At 38.2% G+C, this 23,516-nt stretch overlaps 1 protein-coding gene across 1 annotated transcript in view; it reads right to left on the minus strand.

Annotated features, from left to right (window-relative positions):
* LOC111157841 (Rho guanine nucleotide exchange factor 38) overlaps positions 1–23,516 on the minus strand; it is a 139,049-nt gene that overhangs the window by 91,611 nt on the left and 23,922 nt on the right. The window contains exon 2 of the mRNA XM_022519524.1: positions 12,604–12,788. Within this exon, the coding sequence (XP_022375232.1) occupies positions 12,604–12,788 (185 nt within the window). The remainder of the gene's footprint in view (positions 1–12,603; positions 12,789–23,516) is intronic.

Below are 23,516 nucleotides of genomic sequence, written 5' to 3' on the forward strand. Positions count from 1 at the left end.
AGCCCAGGGCCAGATGGCTTCCCAGGGGAATTCTACCAAACATTTAAAGAAGAATTAATACCTATTCTCCTGAAACTGTTTAAAAACTTAGAAATGGAAGGAAAACTTCCAAACTCATTTTATGAGGCCAGCATTACCTTGATCCCAAAACCAGACAAAGACCCCACCAAAAAAGAGAATTGCAGACCAATATCCTTGATGAACATGGATGCAAAAATTCTCACCAAAATACTAGCCAATAGGATCCAATAGTACATTAAAAGGATATTCACCACAACCAGTGGGATTTATTCCTGGGCTGCAAGGTTGGTCCAACATCCACAAATAAATCAATGTGATACAATACATTAATAAAAGAAAGAACAAGAACCATATGATACTCTCAATAGATGCTAAAAAAGCATTTGACAAAATACAGAATCCTTTCTTGATCAAAACTGTTCACAGTGTTGGGATAGAGAGCACATACCTCAATATCATCAAAGCCATCTATGAAAAACCCACAGCGAATATCATTCTCAATGGGGAAAAACTGAGAGCTTTTCTGCTAAGGTCAGGAACATAGTAGGGATGTCCACTATCACCACTGCTATTCAGCATAGTACTAGAAGTCCTAGCCTCAACAATCAGACAACAAAAAGAAATTAAAGGCATCTGAATTGGCAAAGAAGAAGTGAAACTCCCACTCTTTGCAGATAATATGATACTTTATGTTGAAAACCCAAAAGACTCCACTCCAAAACTACTAGAACTTATACAGGAATTCAGTAAAGTGTCAGGATATAAAATCAATGCACAGAAGTCATTTGCATTTCTATACACCAACACCAAGACAGAAGAAGGAGAAATTAAAGAGCCAACCCCATTTACAACTGCACGCAAAACCATAAGATACCTAGGAATAAACCATACCAAAAAGGCAAAGAACCCGTACTCAGAAAACTATAAAGTACTCATGGAAGAAATGGAGGAAGACACAAAGAAATGGAAAAGCGTTCCATGCTCATGGCTTGGAAGAACAAATATTGTGAAAATGCCTATGATACCTAAAGCAATCTACACATTTAATGCAACCCCTATCAAAATACCATCAATTTTTTCCAAAGAAATGGAAAAATAATCCTAAAATTTATATGGAACCAGAAAAGACCTCGAATAGCCAGAAGAATGTTGAAAAAGAAAACCAAAGTTGGTGGCATCACAATTCCAGACTTCAAGGTCTATTACAAAGCTGTAATCAAAGTAAATTGGGGGAAAATGGAAGGGGAGACAAACCGTGGGAGACTGTGGACTCTGAGAAACAAACTGAGGGTTTTGGAAGGGAGGGGTAGGGGGATGTGTTAGCCTGGTGGTGGGTATTAAGGAGGGCACATAGCATGGAGCACTGGGTGTGATGCATAAACAATGAATCTTGGAACGCCGAAAAAATAAAATTAAGAAAAAAAAAGAAAACAAAGCTGTAATCATCAAGACAGTATGGTACGGGCACAAAAACAGACACATAGATCAATGGAACAGAATAAAGAGCCCAGAAAAGGACCCTCAACTCCATGGTCAACTAATTTTTGACAAAACAGGAAAGAATGTCCAATGGAAAAAAGACAGTCTCTTCAACAAATGGTGTTGGGAAAATTGGACAGTCACATGCAGAAGGATGAAATTGAAGTATTTCCTTACACCACACACAAAAATAGACTCCAAATGGGTGAAAGACCTCAATGTGAGACAGGAATCCATCAAAATCCTTAAGGAGAACACAGGCAGCAACCTCTTCAACCTCAGCTGCAGCAACTTCTTCCTAGAAACATTGCCAAAGGCAAGGGAAGCAAGGGCAAAAATGAGCTACTGGGACTTCAAGATCAAATGCTTTTGCACAGCAAAGAAAAGAGTCAACAAAACCAAAAGACAGCTGACAAAATGGAAGAAGATATTTGCAAGTGACATATCAGATAAAAGGCTAGTATCTAAAAATCTATAAAGAACTTATCAAACTCAACACCCAAAGAACAAATAATCCAATCAAGAAATGGGCAGAGGACATGAACAGACATTTCTGCAAAGAAGACAGCCAGATGGTCACCGGACACATGAAAAAATGCTCAACATCACTTGGCATCAGGGAAATACAAATCAAAACCACAACGAGATACCACCTCACAGCAGTCAGAATGGCTAAAATTAACAAGTCAGGAAATGACAGGTGTTGGCAAGGACACGGAGAAAAGGGAACCCTCCTACACTGTTGGTGGGAATGCAAGCTGGTGCAGCCACTCTGGAAAACAGCACGGAGTTTCCTCAAAAGTTGAAAATAGAGCTACCCTACAACCCAGCAATCTCACTACTGGGTATTTATCCTAAAGATAGAAACGTAGTGATGCGAAGGGGCACATGCACCTGAATGTTTATAGCAACAATTCCACAATAGCTAAAGTATGGAAAGAACCTAGATGCCCATCAACTAGAGAAAGAAGAAGTGGTGTATAAATATAGAATGGAATACTATGCAGCCATCAAAAGAAATGAAATCTTGCCATTTGTGACGATGTGGATGGAAGTAGAGGGTAGTATGCTGAGTGAAATAAGTCAATCAGATAAAGAAAATTATCCTATAATCTCCCTGATTCAGAATTTTAGAGGCAGAGTGTGGGGTTTGGAGGATAGAGAAGGAAAAAATGAAACAAAATGGGATTGGGAGGGAGACAAACCATAAGAGACTCTTAATCTCACAAAACAAACTGAGGTTTGCTGGGGTATGGAGAGGGTGGTTGAGTTATGGACATTGGGGAGGGTATGTGCTATGGTGAGTGCTGTGAAGTGTGTAAACTTGACGATTCACAGACCTGTACCCCTGGAACAAATAATACATTATATTATTATACATTACATTATATGTTAATAAAAACAAAAAAAGAAAAGGCAAATAGATCAATGGAACAGAATAGACACCTCAGAAATACACCCACATTAATGTAGTCAACTGATATTCTCTAATAAATGATGCTGGAACAACTGGACATCTACATCTAAAAAAAAAATGAATCTAAATGCAGACCTTATGCCCTTCACCAAAACTAACTCAGAATGGGTCACAAACCTAAATGTAAAATACAATACTATAAAAACACCTATAAGATAAAATAAGAGAAAACCTAGATGGCTTTGGGTATGGTGATGACTTTTTAGACATGTCACCAAAGTCATAATTCATGAAAGAAAGGGTTGATTAGTTGGACTTTATTAAGTTTAAATACTTCTGTTCTGTGAAGGACAATGTCAAGAGATCAAGCAGACAGGCCCCAGAGGGGGAGAAATCATTTGCAAAAGGCACCTCTGATAAAGGATTGTTGTTCAAATTATACAAAGAACCCTCAAAACTCAACAGTAAGAAAAGAAACAACCTGATTAAAAAATGGGCCAAAGACTCTAATGGATACAATAACTCAAAACACACAGAGATAGCAAATAAGCATATGAAATGATGTTCCACATCACAAGTCATCAGAAAAATGCAAATTCAAACAACCATGATATATCACTACATATGTATCCGAATGGCCCAAATCCAGAACATTCACAAAACCAAATGCTGCAGAGGATGTGAAGCAACAGGAACCCTTATTCATTGCTGGTAGGAATGCAGAATGACACAGTCATTTTGAAAGATAGTTTGGTAGGTTTTTAGAAAACTAAATATATTCTTACCATATAATGCAGACATTATGCCACTTGGTTTTTACCCTAATGAACTGAAAACTTGTCAAACAAAAGCAAACACATGGGTGCTTATAGCAACCTTATTCATAATTACCTAAGCTTGGAAGCAATGAAGATGTCCTTCAGTAGGTGAATGGATAAATTAAACCATGGTATATCTGGAAGAGTAGTATTTAGCCCTAAAAATAAATGAGCTGTTAACCCATGAAAAGATGTGAAGGAAACTAAAAAGAATATTACTAAGTTCAAGAAGCCCGTCTGAAAAGGCTACAGAAATACTTCATGATCTGTAAAGTGCAATAAAGCAAAGCACAATAAAACAAGGTATGCCTGTACATACTGCATGATTTCAACTCTATGACATTCTGAAAAAGGCACAAGTCAGTAAAAAGATTAGTGACTGCCATTGGATGGGGTTGGGATGGACAAACAGGTAAAGCACAGAGGAGTTTTAGAGCAGTGAACATACTGTCCATGACACCATAATGATGGATATATATCATTATGTATCTGTCAAAACCCACAGACAATACCAAGAGTGAACAGTAAACTATGAGATGTGGGTGATCATAATGTATCTGTAGAGGTTCATCAGCTGTAGCAAATGGGACCCCTTGGTGGGGGATGTTAATAATAGGGGAAGTTGTGCATATGTGGGGCCAGGGATTGTATGGGAAATCTCTGTACCTTCTATCTCAACTTTGTTGTGAACATCAAACTGCTCTAAAAAATTAGGTCTTAACAAAAAAGAGTAGCTGGGTAATAGAAAAAAAAAAGAAAGAAGGAAAAATTTGTATGGTTGCCTACTAAGCAAAAATGAATAATTATTACTTCTGGCAACAGTTAAAGTCATTTAGTGAAGGTGACAGCTAGAGAAGACAATTTGACAAGAGTCCTTCTAGGACACTTAAAAATTTATGACCACTGAGCCACCCAGGCATCCAAAAAAAAAAAAAAAAAAAAAAAAAAAAAAAATTTATGACCAAATAGATTTGTTCACCTACGGTTTCTTCTGTTCGGTATGCAGCCAAAGTTTTAGTAAATTGCTTTAAGAAGCTCTAATTATCATCTACCTACAAAAGCTAAGTATATTTTAATACTTACTAAATATTTCTGTAGTTGTTCTTTTCTCTCTTGTTCCAGTGAACTGACTATAACTCATAACCGTAATTCTGTCCTTTGTTCAGTGAGAGTAGCAAAATTTCATTACGTTGTTTGAATTCTTCTTGTGGGGAAGTGGGAAGTTTGAATTTCCCTTGTTGGGACTGGGCTGGGGGGGAGGGTGTTGAGGACATTCAGACAGAACTGAGCATAATGTCCCAGAGTGCATCCAAGGAGTAAAACTAAAACTGAGATACAAGCAAGCTGTCTAGGCACAGCATTCGTGTAGTGTGTAACTCATGGGAGCACTGGTCACACGGTGAGGCAGCCAGAGGCTAGATACTACTGAGGTGGAACCCAGTTTTGAGCTGTCAAGCCAGACATGTCTTGTTCAACTGGAGACCTCAAAACAGAGGGCAGGAGATGGAAGACTAGGTGATTTCCAGAACAGGTGCTGAAGCTACAATCCCCTTTATATAGAACAACAATGGGTTCCCTCTGGTAAGGAGGGCGCCATTAAAAACAGCAAACTCCAAAAGGATATAAAAATCATGTACATTACTACATTAAAATGTCATGACTAGCTTCAATGTGTAGAACATAAATTGGGCCATGGCCATCTTTTTGGTTGTATATGGATTTTCATGGTATTACAATATTCGAACAGTGTTTTCATTATTATAATGCTTTTACGTCTTCTCCTCCCAGTCTCTTTTCTGAGATGCTTTCATCATCTACATTGTGCTCTGGGGGCTTGGTAAGCCCTCCTCTTACATAAGCTTCTGTAATAGGGCTGACCCCATAGTTGAAACTACAGCAAATTCCCTCCGGTGAGAGGCAGAGCAGAGAGCTGAATGCCCTGGGTTCTGCGATCCCTTCTCTTCCCCTTTGAAGAAAAAAGGGCAAGTTAGAAATTTATCCTAATTTCCTGTCTTTTGTGATTCCCTGTTTTATGACTTGTCTCCCCCTCTTCGGACCCCGAGAAAGAGGTAAGGTAGTGTGTTAGTACAGTGCGCTAGGTTGCGTATGTCATCCAGAACAATTGCCGGACATAGTGTTGTCCCTGCTGTCATGACCCTGAACACCCCACTGTTAACCTGGGCATGCGTGATAACACTGGCAGCGCCACTTTCCAACCCGGAGCTCTTCGCCCAGAGAGAGCATTGATATTGTTTTCCTCAAATGTGGGTCTCCCAATAAATAAAATAGTTTCCATTTAAATTGATATTTGTTATCTGTGGTTAAAAATAAAACATGTGAACATATTTTTCAAGGAAAAGAGATTCCATAATGGCATATAGGGTATGATTCCAATTTCACAATTAGTCAGGAAACAAAAATATTTATAGTACTTACTTCTAAGTGATAGAGCTATGGGTGACTATTTTCTTCTATATATTCTAATAAAAATTTTTTAAAAAATTACTGCTATAAAAATATTACTGCTATATAGGGTACACAAATTTTAACAGAAAATTCCAGCTGAACTCTTATCAACACGAAGTCATAAGATACTTTTGCTCTTTTTTCTGAAAACACAAAATTTCATAATTCACACAATTGGCTAGTGTTAGCAAAATCCAAATTTAATAAATAGAATACCATATAAATAAAAATCTGCTAAATGTACATATAAACATATACACTTATAAATGCAATACCCTTGGAAGGGTAGAAAGAAGCTAGTAATGGTCTTTAGAGAAGGAAATTGAGTAACTATAGACATTACTGTGTCTTTGAGATTTTTCGTACTTTTGTGTTATGTAAATTTTTTTAAAATTAAAGATATAATTAAAAACAAAGAAAAATAAAAACACATGTTTAGATTCCTCCAACTACTCTTTTCAGTCAATTTTTGGTCCCTTCCTTACACATAAAGCTCTTTTCCATTGTTAGATTAGTTTGCTCTGGCTTTGATTTATTTTGACTTACTGCCAAAAATGTACGATCTCTCCTATTGCCGTGTTTGGATAATAAATAACTAGAACCTGTTTTCCCACTAAATGTTTCAACACTGAATGTTGTTGATAATTTTTCCTTCTTTGCAAAACCTCTCACAATGCTGCTATTAAAGAAGATGTAACTACTGAGTTTGACCCTGATTTCAGGGAGGTGAAGTTTTGTTTATAGAAAAGCCTTGAAGTTACAATTAAGATATATAACCATGATTGTCACAGAACAGTTGCCAACTCAAGGGCCAGGTCTAGACACTCAGGAGTACCCTGACTCATTCGTGCAAGCTCACTGGGATAACCTAGTGCTTTTCTCAGTTTTCAACTTCCTCCTTTCAATTTTAACTTCCATATACTACCTTGTTTCTTCTGAGACTAAAAAGGCATGAATCAGATGTGTCAAGAGAAGGCATGAGGCAGTGCAACAGAGCAAAGATAATCTTTTCAGCAATGGAGGCAAAGATGGTTTCTCAACAAGAGAAAAAACATGGACTAGATGACTTCCTGAAGTCTCTTCCAGAATAGCTTGCACATGTACAATATTTACTTTTGTTGCCTCAGGTTTAGGTAAGTATGGTTTGCAGATTGTTCTCATGGTTATATAAACACTGTATGTGTTAATTTATAAATTTTGACACTAACTGATGACAGGTGGCTTGTGTGCAAAGACCATGGTATTTAAACATTTAGAAGAGAAATAAGGACATGAAGGAAATAATGAACATTGAAAAGGTGGTAAGGTTAATAAACTCGTGGCATAAATTAACTACCTCAGCACTAATAAATGTTTCATCTGAATTCCTGAGCATCTACTTAGTTAGTCAAGGTTTAAAGTATTAAAAAGTGGGGGAAAGGTTGATGGGGCAAGAGAACTGAGAAACTTCTGAATAACTACTATTTTAATGTGAGTGGAGGGGACCAAGTAGACCACTAGAATGAAATCAAATTCCACAAGGAGGCAGACAGAGAGCACCGAAAGATCTAAGCAAAGAGAAGTGCCAGTTGTGGAAAATCAACAAAGCTATAAACCATTTGAATAGAATAACAAGGGAAATAGGAGTTAGAAGTGAGAAAACAGTAATTCAAAGTATTGAGAGTAAAAGTTAAATATGCCAGCTAAACTATATATCATCATGAGGGAAACATTTTATTTTACACAGTCTGAAACACTAATTCTGAAAATTGTTCTTAAGAGTTACACAGTAGGGGTGCCTGAGTGGCTCAGTGGGTTAAAGCCTCTGCCTTTGGTTCAGGTCATGATCCCAGGGTCCTGGGATCGAGCCCCACGTCGGGCTCTCTGCTCAGCGGGGAGCCTGCTTCTCCCTCTCTCTCTGCCTGCCTCTCTGCCTGCTTGTGGTCTCTGCCTGTCAAATAAATTAATTAAAAAAAAAAGAGTTACACAGTAAGCAAAAATAAGAAAAACAAAGCAAAAACACAAACAATGATCAGAGTGCATATATGAGATTATAGCTCAACAATGGCATGTATAATGGTGGGGCCAGTTTAACTCACCAGTGTGGTAAACAGTTTAAAATTGAGAACATTTGCGTACTGAATAAACGTCTTATTCCATTTGATTTAAAAAAAAAAAGAAAAGGTGCTCTTTAGAAAGCAGGCATGATGTGGGGGAGGGGCAGAGGGTGAGAGAGAATCTTAAGCAGGCTCCATGCACGGAACGCACACGAGGCTTCATCTCATGACCTGAGATCATGACCCAAGCTGGAATCAAAAGTCAGGTGCTTAACTGAGTAAGGCATCCAGGTGCCCCATATTGTCTTTTTTAATATTGATCATTAACTCATCACAAATACAGACTTTTGATAAATTGTGCTTATTTTGAAATGTCTTAGTCACATATGGTTTTATACATATTATGTATTTCACATACAACTTAAAAAGGGAAAGAGAATACAGACAATTCTTTTAAATGCAGAGTTTTTTTAAGATTTTGTTTATTTATTTGACAGAACGAGAGACAGCAAGAGAGAGAACACGAGGGGGACTGGGAGTGGGAAAGGGAGAAGCAGACTTCCCGCTGAGCAGGGAGCCCAACATGGGGTGGGGATCTCGATCCCAGGACCCTGAGATCATGACCTGAGCCACCTAGGCTCCCCTAGGTAATTCTTTCAGAGTCAAGAGAGAGTTTTTGCTTTTTTAAGATAGCAGGTAATGGTGATGGATTGATCCAATAGGGAGGGTAAAATCAACATACAGGAGGAAGAAAGGACACTGGCAGAAGTGAAATCCTTGAGGAAGCCTGAGGGGATAGAGTCCATGGCATTAGTAGAGAAGTTGTCCTTAATTAGAAGCAAACAACTAGCCAGCTGACATGGGTAGAGATGCAGGTAAGTTGATAGGTGTGGTGTTGAGAGAGTGCATCTTCTTATTGTGTCTATTTTCCCAATGAAATGATGAGAAAGGACTTTAGCCCTTGTGGCATCCAAAACTTGTCAGGGAGAGGGAACTAGTGGGAGTGGGCTAGAACACAGGACGTGAAGGTTAGAGAATGGTAAGCCTGAAATTTTGATTTTGAGGGGGGTGAAGAATCAGAACGACAGCTCTAGGGAATGGTGCCTGGAGTGAGGGGCTCAGATGGTGTGGTTGAAGGAAAGATCTCAGGATAAGAGCAAGTCAAGGAACAGGTGGAGAGGCCTGGTGATTGTGTGGGCCATTTGCCTATTTAGAGAAATCACCTGACATTGATGTCAGACCTGGAGAGAGGGAGAAGGTATGGAAAGTTGGACAAAGGTCTAAATTTTTCAGAGAATAGGAGTGACTAGTAAAACCTCATCATAAAGGCAGGTAGGTTGTTGTTGAGTCTGGAGTTTGATGTTATGTGCACTTAAAATTAATATTTTCATAAGTATGTAAACAAACATTTTATTAATAACCATAAATATCTGTCCAGAACAGAGACTACATCAGACACAACTAGTTTTATTAAATTATATTTATATTTTTTATGAAATTAAATGAAATTAATATTAAATGAAAAACACTATTAAATGTTTTTTATTAAATGAAAAACACCAAAAATATTTTATTAAATGAAAAACACCAAATTAAATGAATTATTAAATTAAAAACACCAGGGGCGCCTGGGTGGTTCAATGGGTTAAGCCACTGCCTTCGGCTCAGGTCATGATCTCAGGGTCCTGGGATCGAGTACCGCATCAGGCTCTCTGCTCAGCAGGGAGCCTGCTTCCCCCTCTCTCTCTCTCTCTGCCTGCCTCTCTGTCTACTTGTGATCTCTCTCTGTCAAATAAACAAATAAAATCTTTTAAAAAAATTTTAAAACACCAAAAATATTTTTATATATTTAGCAATAAAACCAGCGAGCAACTTTCTATCATGATCTTTAATGTTATTCCTAACCTTAAAGGATGAATAAGAAATCTCCAGACTCGGAAAGTGACCAATTACCTTCCAACTTGAGAACTGTGAGAGGATTAAGTAAGAATACCAAGGAAGCCTTTGAAACAAGACTTGATCAATAGTAAGTACCTATTGAAAGTCATGAGAAAGTAAAACTAAGTGTGACCTCATATGAAGGAAAAATTCCAAGTCTGCTTTGCCACTTTTCTTTATATATTATCTTAAACCAAAACCAAATCCAACTTTTATAATTAAGGTCACCTTGATCTATACTGGTTTTTCCTAACTTGTAGGGCCAGATATTTTTTCTAGTATTTCTTAGAAGAGACTTGTGTTAAGTACATAAACTCTGCTTCTGGATGTTGTTAAGTCCTGGGGGAAGGATGTAATAATTGAAGTTGTGACAACTAGCTAACAATATTTTTATAATCATGTGGTATGTATTAAGATGCCAAACTCAGAATCCATAAAGTTAAATATATTTGATCACTTAAACATGGCAAAATCAAATGAATAAACCTTAAACAGGGTTAACTTTTTAACTTTAAACAAGGTTATTTAAAAAATTTAAATTTAAATTCAATTTAGTTAATATATAGTGTATTATTAATTTCAGTGGTAAGTTAAGTGACTTGTCACTTGCATATAACACCCAGTGCTCATTACATCATGTGCTCTCATTAATGCCCATCACCCAGTTGCCCCGTTCTCCTACGCCCCTCCCCTCCAGCAATCCTTAGTTTGTTCCCTATAGTTAAGAATCTCTTATGGTTTGCCTCCCTCTGTGTTTTTATCTTATTAGAAGGCAAAAGAAAAACTGAGAAAATTACTTGTAACATGTGGGATGAAAAAGAATATCCCTAATATATAAAGAGGTTTTGTAAAACAATAAGAAAAAGACAAACCTATTTTTTTAAAAAAGGGCAAGAGATGTGAATATGAATAGGGATTGAAGAGAAAATAAATGGCTAATGAATATATAAAAAGGTATTTTGACTTCTCAAACACTGTTAATGAGAATGAAAGTTAGAACGGTATTGACTTTTTGGTTGTCAGCTGGTAAATTTCTATCAAAATCCCTAATATGTATACACTTTGATCAGCAATTCCACTTCTAGGAATTTATTCTAAGGAGATGAGGTGACAAAACCCAAATCATAAAAGAGTGTCTCAGCATCAGTAACAGTAGAAAAACATTTGTAGGTGTCCGTAGTCACGAAAAGAAACATCCAACAGATTGCTGAATGAAACGAATATGTTATAAAATAACCTGTGTAGTTTTGGTTACATTTATGTAAAAATATATGTTCAGTATATATGTGGGTGTGTGTGCGTGGGTGTGTGTATGTGTATGTAAATGTCCCAACTGATGTTTGCAAAGATGTTTCCCAACCATGTGAACGGTGATGATCTTTAAGCAGGGGGATTCTGATCATCTTTACTTCCAAGTTTGTGCTTTTGTATATTGTTTCAATTGTGTATGAGGACTGTTTACCACCCTCGTGATTAGGTTATCCCTCCTCAGGGTTGTTGCTCTTATTCTCCCCTCAGCCTGGAACACCTTTTAGCCCTTTCAGTTCTTGGCTGTCATGTCCCCCATTGGAAGGATTTGCATTTACTACCGTATTTGAAATAGAAACCTTACCCCTCTGAGCCCATGCTTCATCCCTTGTCTCCACTTTGGTTTTCTCCATTATACTTGCCACCATCTAATATGTTTTAATTTATATTTGTTTATTAACTTATTAGTTATCACCTGACTCTTCCTCTCTCCCACTAGAAAGTAAACCCCATAAGGGCAGGACTCTGTTTTGTACTAAGCTGTAACCCCAGAGCTGGGAACAGTGCCAGTTACAATATCAGGTACTTAATACATGCAGATATATGTGAGTCAAATATTCTTGTACTCCTGTACTCTAATTCCTTACAAGAAATTCTCCAAAAGGCCTTGATTAAAAAGGAGGAGAATGATTAACTTATGAACACTTCAAGTATTACCTTACATTCAGGTTAATTTCTATGTTGAATTTTACTCAGCTGAAGTTTAATTGAGCTCTCAATGTAGGGGAGGAAACACATTTTTTTCCTTCCAAATCCTTGATCATCTTTGAATCAAATTAAGTGCCTTGTTCTTAAACTGCTGAAAACCTGTTGCTCACAACAGGTAAGAATCCAGGAAAGAACACATAGAAATTTCAAAGTGGCAGAAACTGTGAACTTCCTTCTCCCCATATTTTGGAATACAGTTTTCTTGGCCAGATGGAGGGACTCTGGGTGTCCCTCTGCTGACACAGGAAATATGAATCTGATGCTACTTTCCACCACCCCAAGCCCAGGCCTCGAGGAAAAGGGCCCACCCCTCCACCCTCGCTGTAGCAGATACTACACTTGGATGATCTGATTTCATGGTGCTGGTGATATTTAGGATATGGTGGGGGGGGACCCTCCAAGTTGCATTTACCTGTTTATTTCTCAAGGGCTGAACCACTTCCTTGATGCACAACTCGAGATCATTGAGGTAGTCTTTTTCCGTCTGTATCAGCTCCTTAATGATTTTCGAACGCTTTGCCATCATTCTCTGCACCTGGTGCTCCTCCTGAGTTAGGGTCTCAGTGGTGGAAGCCCCGGCCTGGGGAGTCATCTTTTCTGTTAAATAAAAACATGTATGTACAAGTGAGACATTCTGCTGAGGTTTCTTCCTTCATCATTACAAACACTGTTGGATTGCCTTTAGCAAGGAAAAAGGCACAAAGTGTCTTCAGAGTATGTTCTTAGGAAGAAATGTGTAGTAGTTTGCCCTAAGGTTGGAATCCTATGAAACTATGAGCAACAACGGACGAGAGAGTATATACTTCTGACTAGTCAGCTGAATGACACTTGACTGTCATGGCTTGTCTTTAAAATATCCCTTTATTACTATATTAAGCTATAAAGCTTGTCTTCAGGATGGAGATAAAAAATGTATTAAAATCAGTTCAGAACTTCTGGATACATTTGCTTTTGAATCAAGGGATCAAGGGGTGATTTTTAATTAGTAAGTGGAATGCCTTCCCATTTTGCCCCTTTTATTAAAAATAATTGTCCCTCTTAATTCATATGTGGAATATAAGAAACAGTACAGAGAGTCATAGGAGAAGGGAGGGAAAACTGAAAGGGAAGTAGAGGGAGAAAAACCATGAGAGATTGTTAACTCTAGGAAACAAACGGGGGGTTGCTGGAAGGGAGATGGGTGGAGGGGTGGGGTAGCCGGGTGATGGGCATTAAGGAGGGCACGTGATGTAATGAGCACTGGGTGTTGCACACAACTGATGAATCATTGAACACTACATCTGAAACTAATGATGTACTGTATGTTGGTTAATTAATTTAAGTTAAAAAAATTGCCCTTCATTCTTAGTAATATGCAAACCTCAATGACATGGAACGAGGAGTGAGGAAGTGGTAGATTGAATACATGTCAACTAGGATTTTTCATGGCTCATTTTCAATATCAGGCATATCTTGTTATTTCAAAATTCTTGAACTGTCAAATGGAAAATTTCAATTAAAAAATTCACTGTGCAGGGGCGCCTGGGTGGCTCAGTGGGTTAAAGCCTCTGCCTTCAGCTCAGGTCATGATCCCAGGGTCCTGGGATCGAGCCCCGCATTGGGCTGTCCGCTCAGCGGGGAGCTTGCTTCCTCCTTTCTCTCTGCCTGCCTCTCTGCCTACTTATGATCTCTGTCTGTCAAATAAATAAATAAAATTTTAAAAAAAATTCACTGTGCAGAGGAGATATTGAGATAAATGGGAAGGCTCACATAGAGCCAGGGTTATAATATGAGAAAGCTAAATGTCTTCAAGAATGAGCTTCCCACAGCAATGGAAAATTTTGGAAGCCCCAAATGAGGTCACAGATGAAGTCAGAGCAGTGATAGATAGTAAGGCAGTGTGCATATATGTGTAAATGAATTTTCTTCGAGCTTGAAGTCATCACAAATTTCATGTTCATCTTAATGTCTCCCATTGCAAAAGTAATTTTATTTCCTTTAAAACTAAAGTGATTCTTTTTTTAAAGATTTTATTTATTTGACAGATAGAGATCACAAGTAGGCAGAGAGGCAGGCAGAGAGAGAGAGAGGAGGAAGCAGGCTCCCCGCTGAGGAGAGACCCTGATTCGGGGCTCGATCCCAGGACTCCGGGATCACTACCTGAGCTGAAGGCAGAGGCTTTAACCCACTGAGCCACCCAGGCGCCCCAAAACTAAAGTGATTCTAGTAACTGGTACGTGGGATATTTTCGATGCTGACACCACCTCCTGAGAATGTAGAGCTTTACAAAAGGGCTTATAAAGGGTCTGTATGGAAAGAAAAAAAAAGTACACAGTGTATGGAAATGGAAATAAAGAGAGAATTTTCTCTCAGCTCACTCCAGAAACAAGGCTAAGAGAACTGGAGAATCATTCCAGCAGGGGGTTCAACATAATTGCTCAACGTAAAGAGACTGCTCCTAGAAGAAGTAAGGAACACTCCTCTCTCCTTGGCCCTTCATCCCAGGAATTCAGCCAGAGGCTCCATAATCAAACATCTGTGGATGATGGTTGAAGGTATTTCCAACATTAGTTTGACAGGTACCCTAGATGGGTCTTTAAGCGATCCTGACTTGCAAGTGAATACGCTTCCAAATCCTCTGCCCAGTAACTACTCTTCCTTTAGCAGAAAAGATGATGGATTTGACAAATGGCATCTGAGAGCCCAGAGTTTTACAAGGCTTGGGACATTTGGTGCCAAAGAAATAATCTACTTAAGTTCTATAAGAAGAGAAAATCTATGCAAGGAAAGAGAAGGAATGCATGAGGTGGTCTGCAGCTTTCATATCTTGAGTTATGTTATGAGAATTTTTGGATGCTTGCTAATATTTTTTGTTGGAAAGTAGAAGAAATCTGCCTCTTAGCATCCCAAATTCAAAGGGAAACGTTATAGTGAGGCATCTTTCCTATGAATTATTTTGGATCTAAAAGAGGAAGGCAGGTCACTGAGGAGGAGAGATGCAGTGAGCAGGTTGTATACACAACAAGACCTTTGTGAGCCTCCTTAACGGGGCAGAGGGGGGAACGATGGGGGTTCCTTTCTCCTGGGACATATGAATTAGCTCATAGAAAGAAACCTTACTAGTAGAGAGCTGGCAAACCGGTTCAGATTGTATCCAGTTATTACCTAATGCCTTGAAAATAAAAGGTTGAAAAACTGTTCTGACTGATACCTACTTTTCCACATTCTAAACTTTTGTGCCTTATAAAATAATCTGTCAATGATTTGGGGGGCTAGCAAGGAGAAAGGAGTCTTCCCTAAGCATTGGCAAAGAAATATACTTTTGTTTCCTCTTTTGACACAAGTTTACTGCAGAAACAAAGGCCTGGCTTGCATCATTTCATGATCCGATCTCTAAACACTTTCCATATTTGCCTTTCTTAAACCAACAAACTCTTCGCAATGCACTGTGGGGACAAGTTTTTTTTTTTATGAGATCCTTCCCTACTTTTAAACTTGCATCTTTTAGTTATGCTATGTTTTATAAAACATTTGTAACACATGACTATTACCAATGTAGATCACCCAAATCAGTCAGCTATAATAACCTTTTCTTTCTAGATAAAGGAACAGAGGAGCTAAGTATTTAGGAAAGAAGGAAAAATAGAGTTCATTCATTAGACATGAGTATTTTCTAGCAGTTAGCTTAAATTACAAGACTATGTCAAAATTAAAGTGAGACAGGCCCAAAGGCTAGATGGTTTTAATCAAAATATGCCACTGGGGAGGGAGTACCTGAGTGGCTCAGTTGGCTAACCATCTGCCTTTCACTCAGATCATGATCCTGAGGTCCTGGGATCGAGCCCCACATCAGGCTCCATGCTCAGTAGGGAGCCTGCCCCCACCCGACCCCTGCTCACACTCTCTCTCAAATAAATAAATAAAACCTAAAAAAAATATGCCACTGTGCATGCAATCAGTTTCAGGTAAATGGCATGCTTTTCCTAATCTTCTATTTCTTTCACACTCAGGCTTCATTTTTCCAGCAGTGATCATTAATTTTCACTCTTCTAGCCACAGATTTCATAGGTAACATGTGGAAATTCTTGACAGAAGAAGTTTATGTAAAAGGAGGTGGCTGCAGTTTGGGGAAAGAATAATCAGACTTAGTATCAGCTCTCCCACTCCTAGCAGCAAGAACATGATGGATAAATTAGATATCCTCACTGAGACTCAGATTCCTCATCTATAGAATAGGAATGAAAACCATCATCACGTCAACAGGAAGACTGAATTAAATGAGCATCTGTATGTGGAAGCTCCTTGAGATCTTCAAAACAACCTAAGTATTCATTATTTCTATAGACATTAGAATGCAAGGTTTCATTTCTCTACATTCTCAAACTTTTCCACCACCTTGGGCAAACAACTATCCCATTTTATTATAGTTACCAACTTGTCAAGAAAAAGGCATGTTTCTGAAGTATGGGACAGCCATGTTCAAATGAGAGAGGAAGTGGAGAAAAAAATAGGGGTGCTGCTCTTGGAGGAAAGTGAGACTCAAGCTGGGGTTTGGAATCCTGAGCAGCTTCCCTGGGTTGGGTGTATGTATGGGGAGAAACTTGGTTTTTAAGAAGATGAAAAGGAACCCAAAGGTAAGAACATTGTTGGGGAGGTCTGAAGACAATCTGCAATGATTGTCCAAGTTTTGCTTCATGTACACACTTTCTGCTTTGTTGTTGTTGCTACTATTACTGCTGTTTTGGGGTGGATTTTATTTTTTTATTTTTGGAAAGATTGTATTTATTTATTTGAGAGAGAGAGAGAGTATGAGCAGGGGGAGGGGCAGAGAAAGAGGGAGAGGGAGAAGCCAACTTCCCGCTGAGCAGGGGGCCCAATGCAGGGCTCAATCCCAGGACCCTGAGATCATGACTCAAGCTGAAGGCAGATGCTTAATGGACTGAGCCACCCAGACACCCCTTTGGGATGGATTTTAAAGAGAGGTAATAGGTTTTTTTTTTTATATGATAAAATAATACATATTGCAGGGATTAAGTGCCTAGACTGTGGACTAGATTTTCTGGGTAAACTACACCTCTAATACTTATTAGATCTGTTGCCTTGGACAAGTTATTTAACTCTTTTTGTGTCAACTTCCTGATCTGTAAATTAAGGGTAATATTAATAAAACCTTATAAAATGATTATAAAGATAAAATGAATTAATGTTTGCTCAATTCAGCAGTGCCTGGCAATATTTAATATAGTAGATATTGTATATATATTTGCTATAATTATTAAATGTAATCCCTATTTATTATCTGTAATGTAATTTTCACTGTATTATTAGTTGTATTCCTGTTTAGGCTATAAATTTCCCCAAATATTTCCTTGTGATTACAAGCATACATACAGCAGATAGTTTTGCTTTTTCTCAGTTTTTGTTTTGTATTAATGGACTCATATTCATATTCTTTCACAAATTGCTTTTTCAGCTGTGTCAGTATTTAGTGGCTATCTTTTCTTAAGTATTTATATGAACATATATCTTTATTCTTTATAATAGCAGAATACTTGTCAGGCACTGCCATTTGCCTGCCCAACAGGTGATCTCCTGTTGTCTTTCATAAACTGAACACTAAATAAATAAAAATGCTTACTTCTTAGATTCTTTTTCAATCTATGGTCCACTTACGGTCAATGAGATGTAAGCAGAAATCTCTGAGAGGGGCTCTCGGGACTTGGGACAAGGAAAACTTGGTTGGGATACCTTTTCTTTCATCTTGTACACCTCATGGCTGTTGCCTTCTTTTTTCTGTCTGGAATGTGGATGTGAGTCCTGTGGGTGCAGTAGCTAAGCTGGGACCATGGCGTGATCACCATGGGAATTAACACCTTTGCACAATGGATGATGGTGTGGAAAGATAGGAAGAGTCTTCCTCCTCCTAGACATTTTTTCTGAGATATGTAAATTTCTAGGTGTTAAGCTCCATTTTTTCTATTGCTTTTAGAAAAGTGCCTTCACATCTGATAGGGATTGTTGTATCTGGAAGTACAAGTGCTGTAAGTAACATAACCTAAAATATGAAACCCGCCTAATAGGGGAGGAAGGATATTAGGAAGACATTTTGCAATCTGGAGAGTGGGTAATCATCACTATTTAACAGCAAAATATTTGTTGAATCTGTATCTCTGCATGCCAAGGCATGTAATTAGGGGAAATAGTTTAAAAAAAAATGCTGGCATGTATTGATTATTTCGTGCTACTTTCCACACAATTGTACAAATGAGATATGAACTCAAATCACAGCTGTCAATCTATAAGGAGAGAAAGAAGAAAAAAAAAACCTAAAGAAGATATTCTGCTGGTCGTCTATTATCTAAATAGACTGAGAGTGCCAATTGCATTGAAAATGCCAACTGCTTCCATCTTCAAAGTGAAGCCCAAGAGATTGCTTTCGCAGGTGATGAGACTGGTGCCCAAGAACTTCTTCCACAGAGTTCTTTGCCATTCCAGAGAATGTAAACACACTAGCACATAAATTTGAGGGTGGTACCTGAAAGACTACTAATGGCCATTAGGCTAAGAGCATTCTACTAAATCCTGCCTACTTGAGCCCCCACCATTCATCCGACTCTCTGTTAATCTCCCTGTTGGTCTCTCTGGATCTCTGTTAATCTACTGTTGTACTTCTGCTTGGAGAGTTATCTGGGCTTTGGAAAACATCTCTGGATATTAGTGGTCCTGATATAGCTTTCTGCTATTGATATGCTTTCTCCTGGTTTCTATAATCTGGATTCTTGCCCATTGTAGTAGGCAGAATAATGATCCCCCGAGGGAGGTCCACATTCTAATCCTCAGAACCCTTAAATGACAGGTTACCTTTCCTGGCAAAGGGGATTTTGTGGATGTGATTAAGTTTAAAGAATCTAAGATGGAGAGATATCTTGCATTATCTGTGTAGACCCAATCCAACCACCTTATTTCTTAAAAGCAGAAGAGCAAAGCAGAAGAGAACACAAGAGAGGTTAAAGTGAAAGGGATTTGACTTACCATTTCTGGTTTTGAAGATGGAGGAGGGGCCTAAGAGCCAAGCTAATAGCCAGCAAGGGAGTAGGTACCAACAATCTGAAAGAATGAGGAATGGATTTTTGCCCTCAAACCTCTAGAAAGAGTGCAGCTCTACCCTCCTTGGTCTTAGCCTGTGAGACTCTAAGGCACTTTCAACTCAGCCACTGTGGACTTTTGACTGAGAGAAAATGTGAGATAATACATTTGTATTATTTTAAGCCATTAAATTTGTGATGCTTTGTTACAGCGACAACAAGAAACTAATATCCCCACATATGCTAATCCCTAAAAGAACATGTTCCCCAGGGTTTAGACTGGGGAACATTTTTAAGAACATTGAACTACAAGCTTGTAAGACCCCTTCCACCTTCTAGTGTTCCTCAGCAATTCTTGCCGCACTACCAGTTCAAGACTGCCTATGCCGCAGCAGCTTTGTAACCCAACATATAAGGAGTTCCTCACTCTGGGAGCCTAACTCCTAATACCTGACCAAGGTTGCTTTCAAGAAGGGAGAGTTTACTACTTTCAGCAAGCAATGAGATCGCTGGGGATAGCTTCCAAAGCAGTGTCTCCAGGTACAGCAAGCTTAGCTTGGTTATGTTGAACAATTCTCATCTTGTGGTTACCAAGAAGATCTACAAGTTCCTGTTTTCATCTTGCCATCTCCTGCTTCAGCTTTTTCAGGATGTTCTGCAAGTGTAACTGAACCAACAGGGTTAAGGCAGTAGATTCAAATTTTCCACAGCAGGAAAAGTGGCCGCCAATCTTGCTGACGGCTTAAGCTTCGCTAATGAAACAAACATGGGACTGTCTGTCGGACTTTTTCTTTCAATCTACTTTTTAGCCTTTGTTCAGTTGGTTTTGAGTATGGGCCAGAAAAATCACACTGGGAAGACGGATGTAGGGTTGGACAACATTTTTAATGACATAAACATTAAAAATAAGCCAGTGAAGAGAGGAAATAGATGTATGGAAGAAAGGCAGGCCACGCCTTTCACAGACCACAAAAAGGCAATCCCAGCTTGCCTGAGGGAGATTCAGAGACTTTGGAAAATGCCAGATAACACACTTAAGGATTCACTTAAAATTAAATTTAAAAATTTGTTTAAAAATTAAACTTAAAATTCATTTAAAAATACTCCCGATGAATGGATAAGCCTTCAAAAATGTGTAAGAAATCTTCTGAGAGCAGGAGCAAACTTTAAGCACAGTCCTGGGAGTTCAGTGAGGCTAAAACCACCAAACAACTTGGAGGCATCTACAGATGCTGGTAGACTAGGAACATGAGAACTTGTATATGGGTGATGAGGAGGCAGGATGTTTGGAACTGGGATCTGGACAAGGTCTCTGAACAGCAAAGGAGCCTGACTAGAGAAACACCATAAAGTCAGAAGAGAAAGGAAGAAGGAAAGGAAAAGAAAGAAAGAAGAAGGTGAACTACTACCTCAGAGAGAGAGACCTCAATAGAAATCATCTGTCTCAGTCATGGTTCTGGGTAGTGATAGAAAAAAAAAAGCAGGATGGGTGGGATTCCCCAATAACTTGGGGACACTGGTCTGCTCTCATCTGAATTTGGGGCTTGGATTCACTGAATGTTTAACAATAATTAAGAGCCTATTATGAGCCTCAAAATGTCCTAGGGGCTGGGATACAGCAGTTTATAAAACATCAAAAAACAGGTTCCTTTCCTCATGGAGCTTAAATTCTAGTTATTTAGTATACGAACTTATTTAGTATACCAAAAGGTGGTAAGCAGTATGGGAAAAAGGAAAGCAATGAGGTCTCCTAGGAAGTGCTAAAAGGTGTGCAATTTCATTTTATTTCTTTAAAGATTTTATTTATTTACTTGAGAGAGACAGAGTAAGAGAGCAGGGGTTTTGAGGCAGAGACAGAGGGACAGGGAGAAGCAGACTCCCCACTGAGCAGGGAGCCAGATGTGGACTTGATCCCAGGGCTCTGAGATCACAACCTAGGCCTAAGGCAGACAATTGACCAACCGAGCCACCCAGGCACCCAAAATGTGTGCAATTTTAAACAAGATAGTGGGGAAGGTCTCAAATTAAGCAGGTTTAAAAGATGAGAGACAGTCATGCAGTTATCTTGGGTATGTAGTTTTCAGCAGAGGAACCAGCGAGTGGGGAGTTTTCATGGGAGGATGTGTATGGCCTATTCAAGGATCAGGAAGGAGGCCAGTGTGGCTGAAGTGGGATGGACAGGTGGGTTGGGTGGTACAGGGAGAGGCGGGAAGCAAATTGGAGGAGTGGGCAGCTTGGCAGAGACTGTGGTGCTTAGTAAGCATCTTAAACATTTAAACTTCCTAGTGTTGCAGAAAAGATAAAAGTATTGACAAAATTTAGATGCTTTTTAATTAGGCATGCATGTTAAAATTTTAAGGCCATCCATTAAAATCATGGAAACAGCAGGTAAAACTTCAAAACCCATAGATGCAAAAATGTAATTTGAAGGAAAAAAAAAAAAGCAATTCAAAAGAAGAGAAAACAGAAAGAGAGGAACAAATACAAGATAGTAGAGCCAAAATATGACAATTGTAGTGAGTCAAATGACCAGCATACCCAGCTGGGTTTAAAAAGAACAAGCAGTTCTGTGTTGCTTACAAGGGAGAGAAAATAAACACATGAAAAGTTTGAAAGTTAAAAGTAAAAAAGGTTACAAGCCAATAATAATTAAAAGAGAGGAAAAAAAAAGTGAAGCTCTTTTTATATCTGACAAAATGAACTTGAAGGCAAAAGTAAAAGTGAGCACTATATACTGATGAATTATTCTTCCTGACATGAACATTTTAATTTTGTGTGTACTATATAACATGGTTTCAAAAGTGATGCATAAAGTAAAAAAGTTGCAAGAAGAATTTGACAGACCATTTGTAATTATGATGGTTTGGTTTTTTTTTTTAAGATTTTATTTATTTATTTGACAGACAGAGATCACAAGTAGGCAGAGAGGCAGGCAGAGAGAGAGGGGGAAGCAGGGTCCCTGCTGAGCAGAAAGCCTGATGCAGGTCTCAATCCCAGGACCCTGGGATCATGACCTGAGCCAAAGGCAGAGGCTTTAACCCACTGAGCCACCCAGGCACCCTGTAATAATGATGTTTTATAAATACATTTCAGTAACAGGCCACTTAGGATAGAAAAAAATATGTGCTCAATAATCAGAGATTTCCCTTTCTTTTTATTTTAAGATTAATTTTTAAAATTCAAGTTCAATTAGTTAACATATAATGTATTATTTGTTTCAGAAGTACACAATTTTTAAGGACATACACAGCTTTTATGAAGATATACCATATTCTAGGTCATAAATTTCAAAGCTCAATATTTAAGAATTATGACTACAATAATGCAATTGAATTAGAAGTAAATACCCAGGAAAAAATTTAAGTCCTATTTGATTCAGATTAAATTAGAAAGACTCCTGAGTAACTGATGGGCCATAGAAGAAATCATAAAAATAAATAGAAGATATTTATTTCAAAAGATAAGAAAAATATTACATTCATGTGTAATGTAGCTAAAGCCTTGCTTACAGAAAATATGTAGTCTTAAACTCATGTATAAGAAAAGAAGCAAGACTATAAATTAATGATTTAAGAATCTAGAAATTAAAAGGTGAGAAGAATACATAAATCAAAAGAAAATACAAGAAAGAAAATTAAGAACGAAACAATGAATTCGAATAGAACTTCAATCAGGTCTCACTTAATTCCCACAGATATTTTGCAAGGCATATGAGCTCACATGAGAATAAATTCTAAAGCACACAAAGAAACAAGACACCATGAGTCAGATACGGGGGGAAAAAATAGCACAGTTATAGACACAAAGCTTAAGATACTGAAGTTATTAGAGATGCATTTTTTTAAAAAGCCTTTTTAATAGGTCTAAAGAAACAAAAAGTGGTTTGAAATTTTAAGCAAGAAATAGGAAACTATAAAAATGACCAAGTAGATTTTTTTAGGATTACTTTTTTAATATTTTATTTACTCATTTGAGAGAAAGAGAGAGACCAAGAGAGAACAAGAAGAGGGAGAGGCAGAGAGAGAGGAAGAAGTAGACTCTCCGTTGACCTGGGGGCCCCTGGGGCTCGATCCCAGGACCTGGAGATCATGACCTGAGCCTAAGGCTGACGCTTAACCATCTGAGACACTTAGGCGCCCCAACCAAGTAGATTTTAAAAGAGTAAAATGTAACTTTGAAAAATAAAATTCATAATGAAAGTTTTAAAACTCAGTGGAACAAAAATGTCAATGAAAGGGTAAAATAGTAAATTATACAAAGC

The sequence above is a fragment of the Enhydra lutris genome, unplaced genomic scaffold (genome assembly GCF_002288905.1).
Source record: "Enhydra lutris kenyoni isolate GAN:26980312 unplaced genomic scaffold, ASM228890v2 scaffoldscaffold3, whole genome shotgun sequence".
Taxonomy (NCBI): domain Eukaryota; kingdom Metazoa; phylum Chordata; class Mammalia; order Carnivora; family Mustelidae; genus Enhydra; species Enhydra lutris.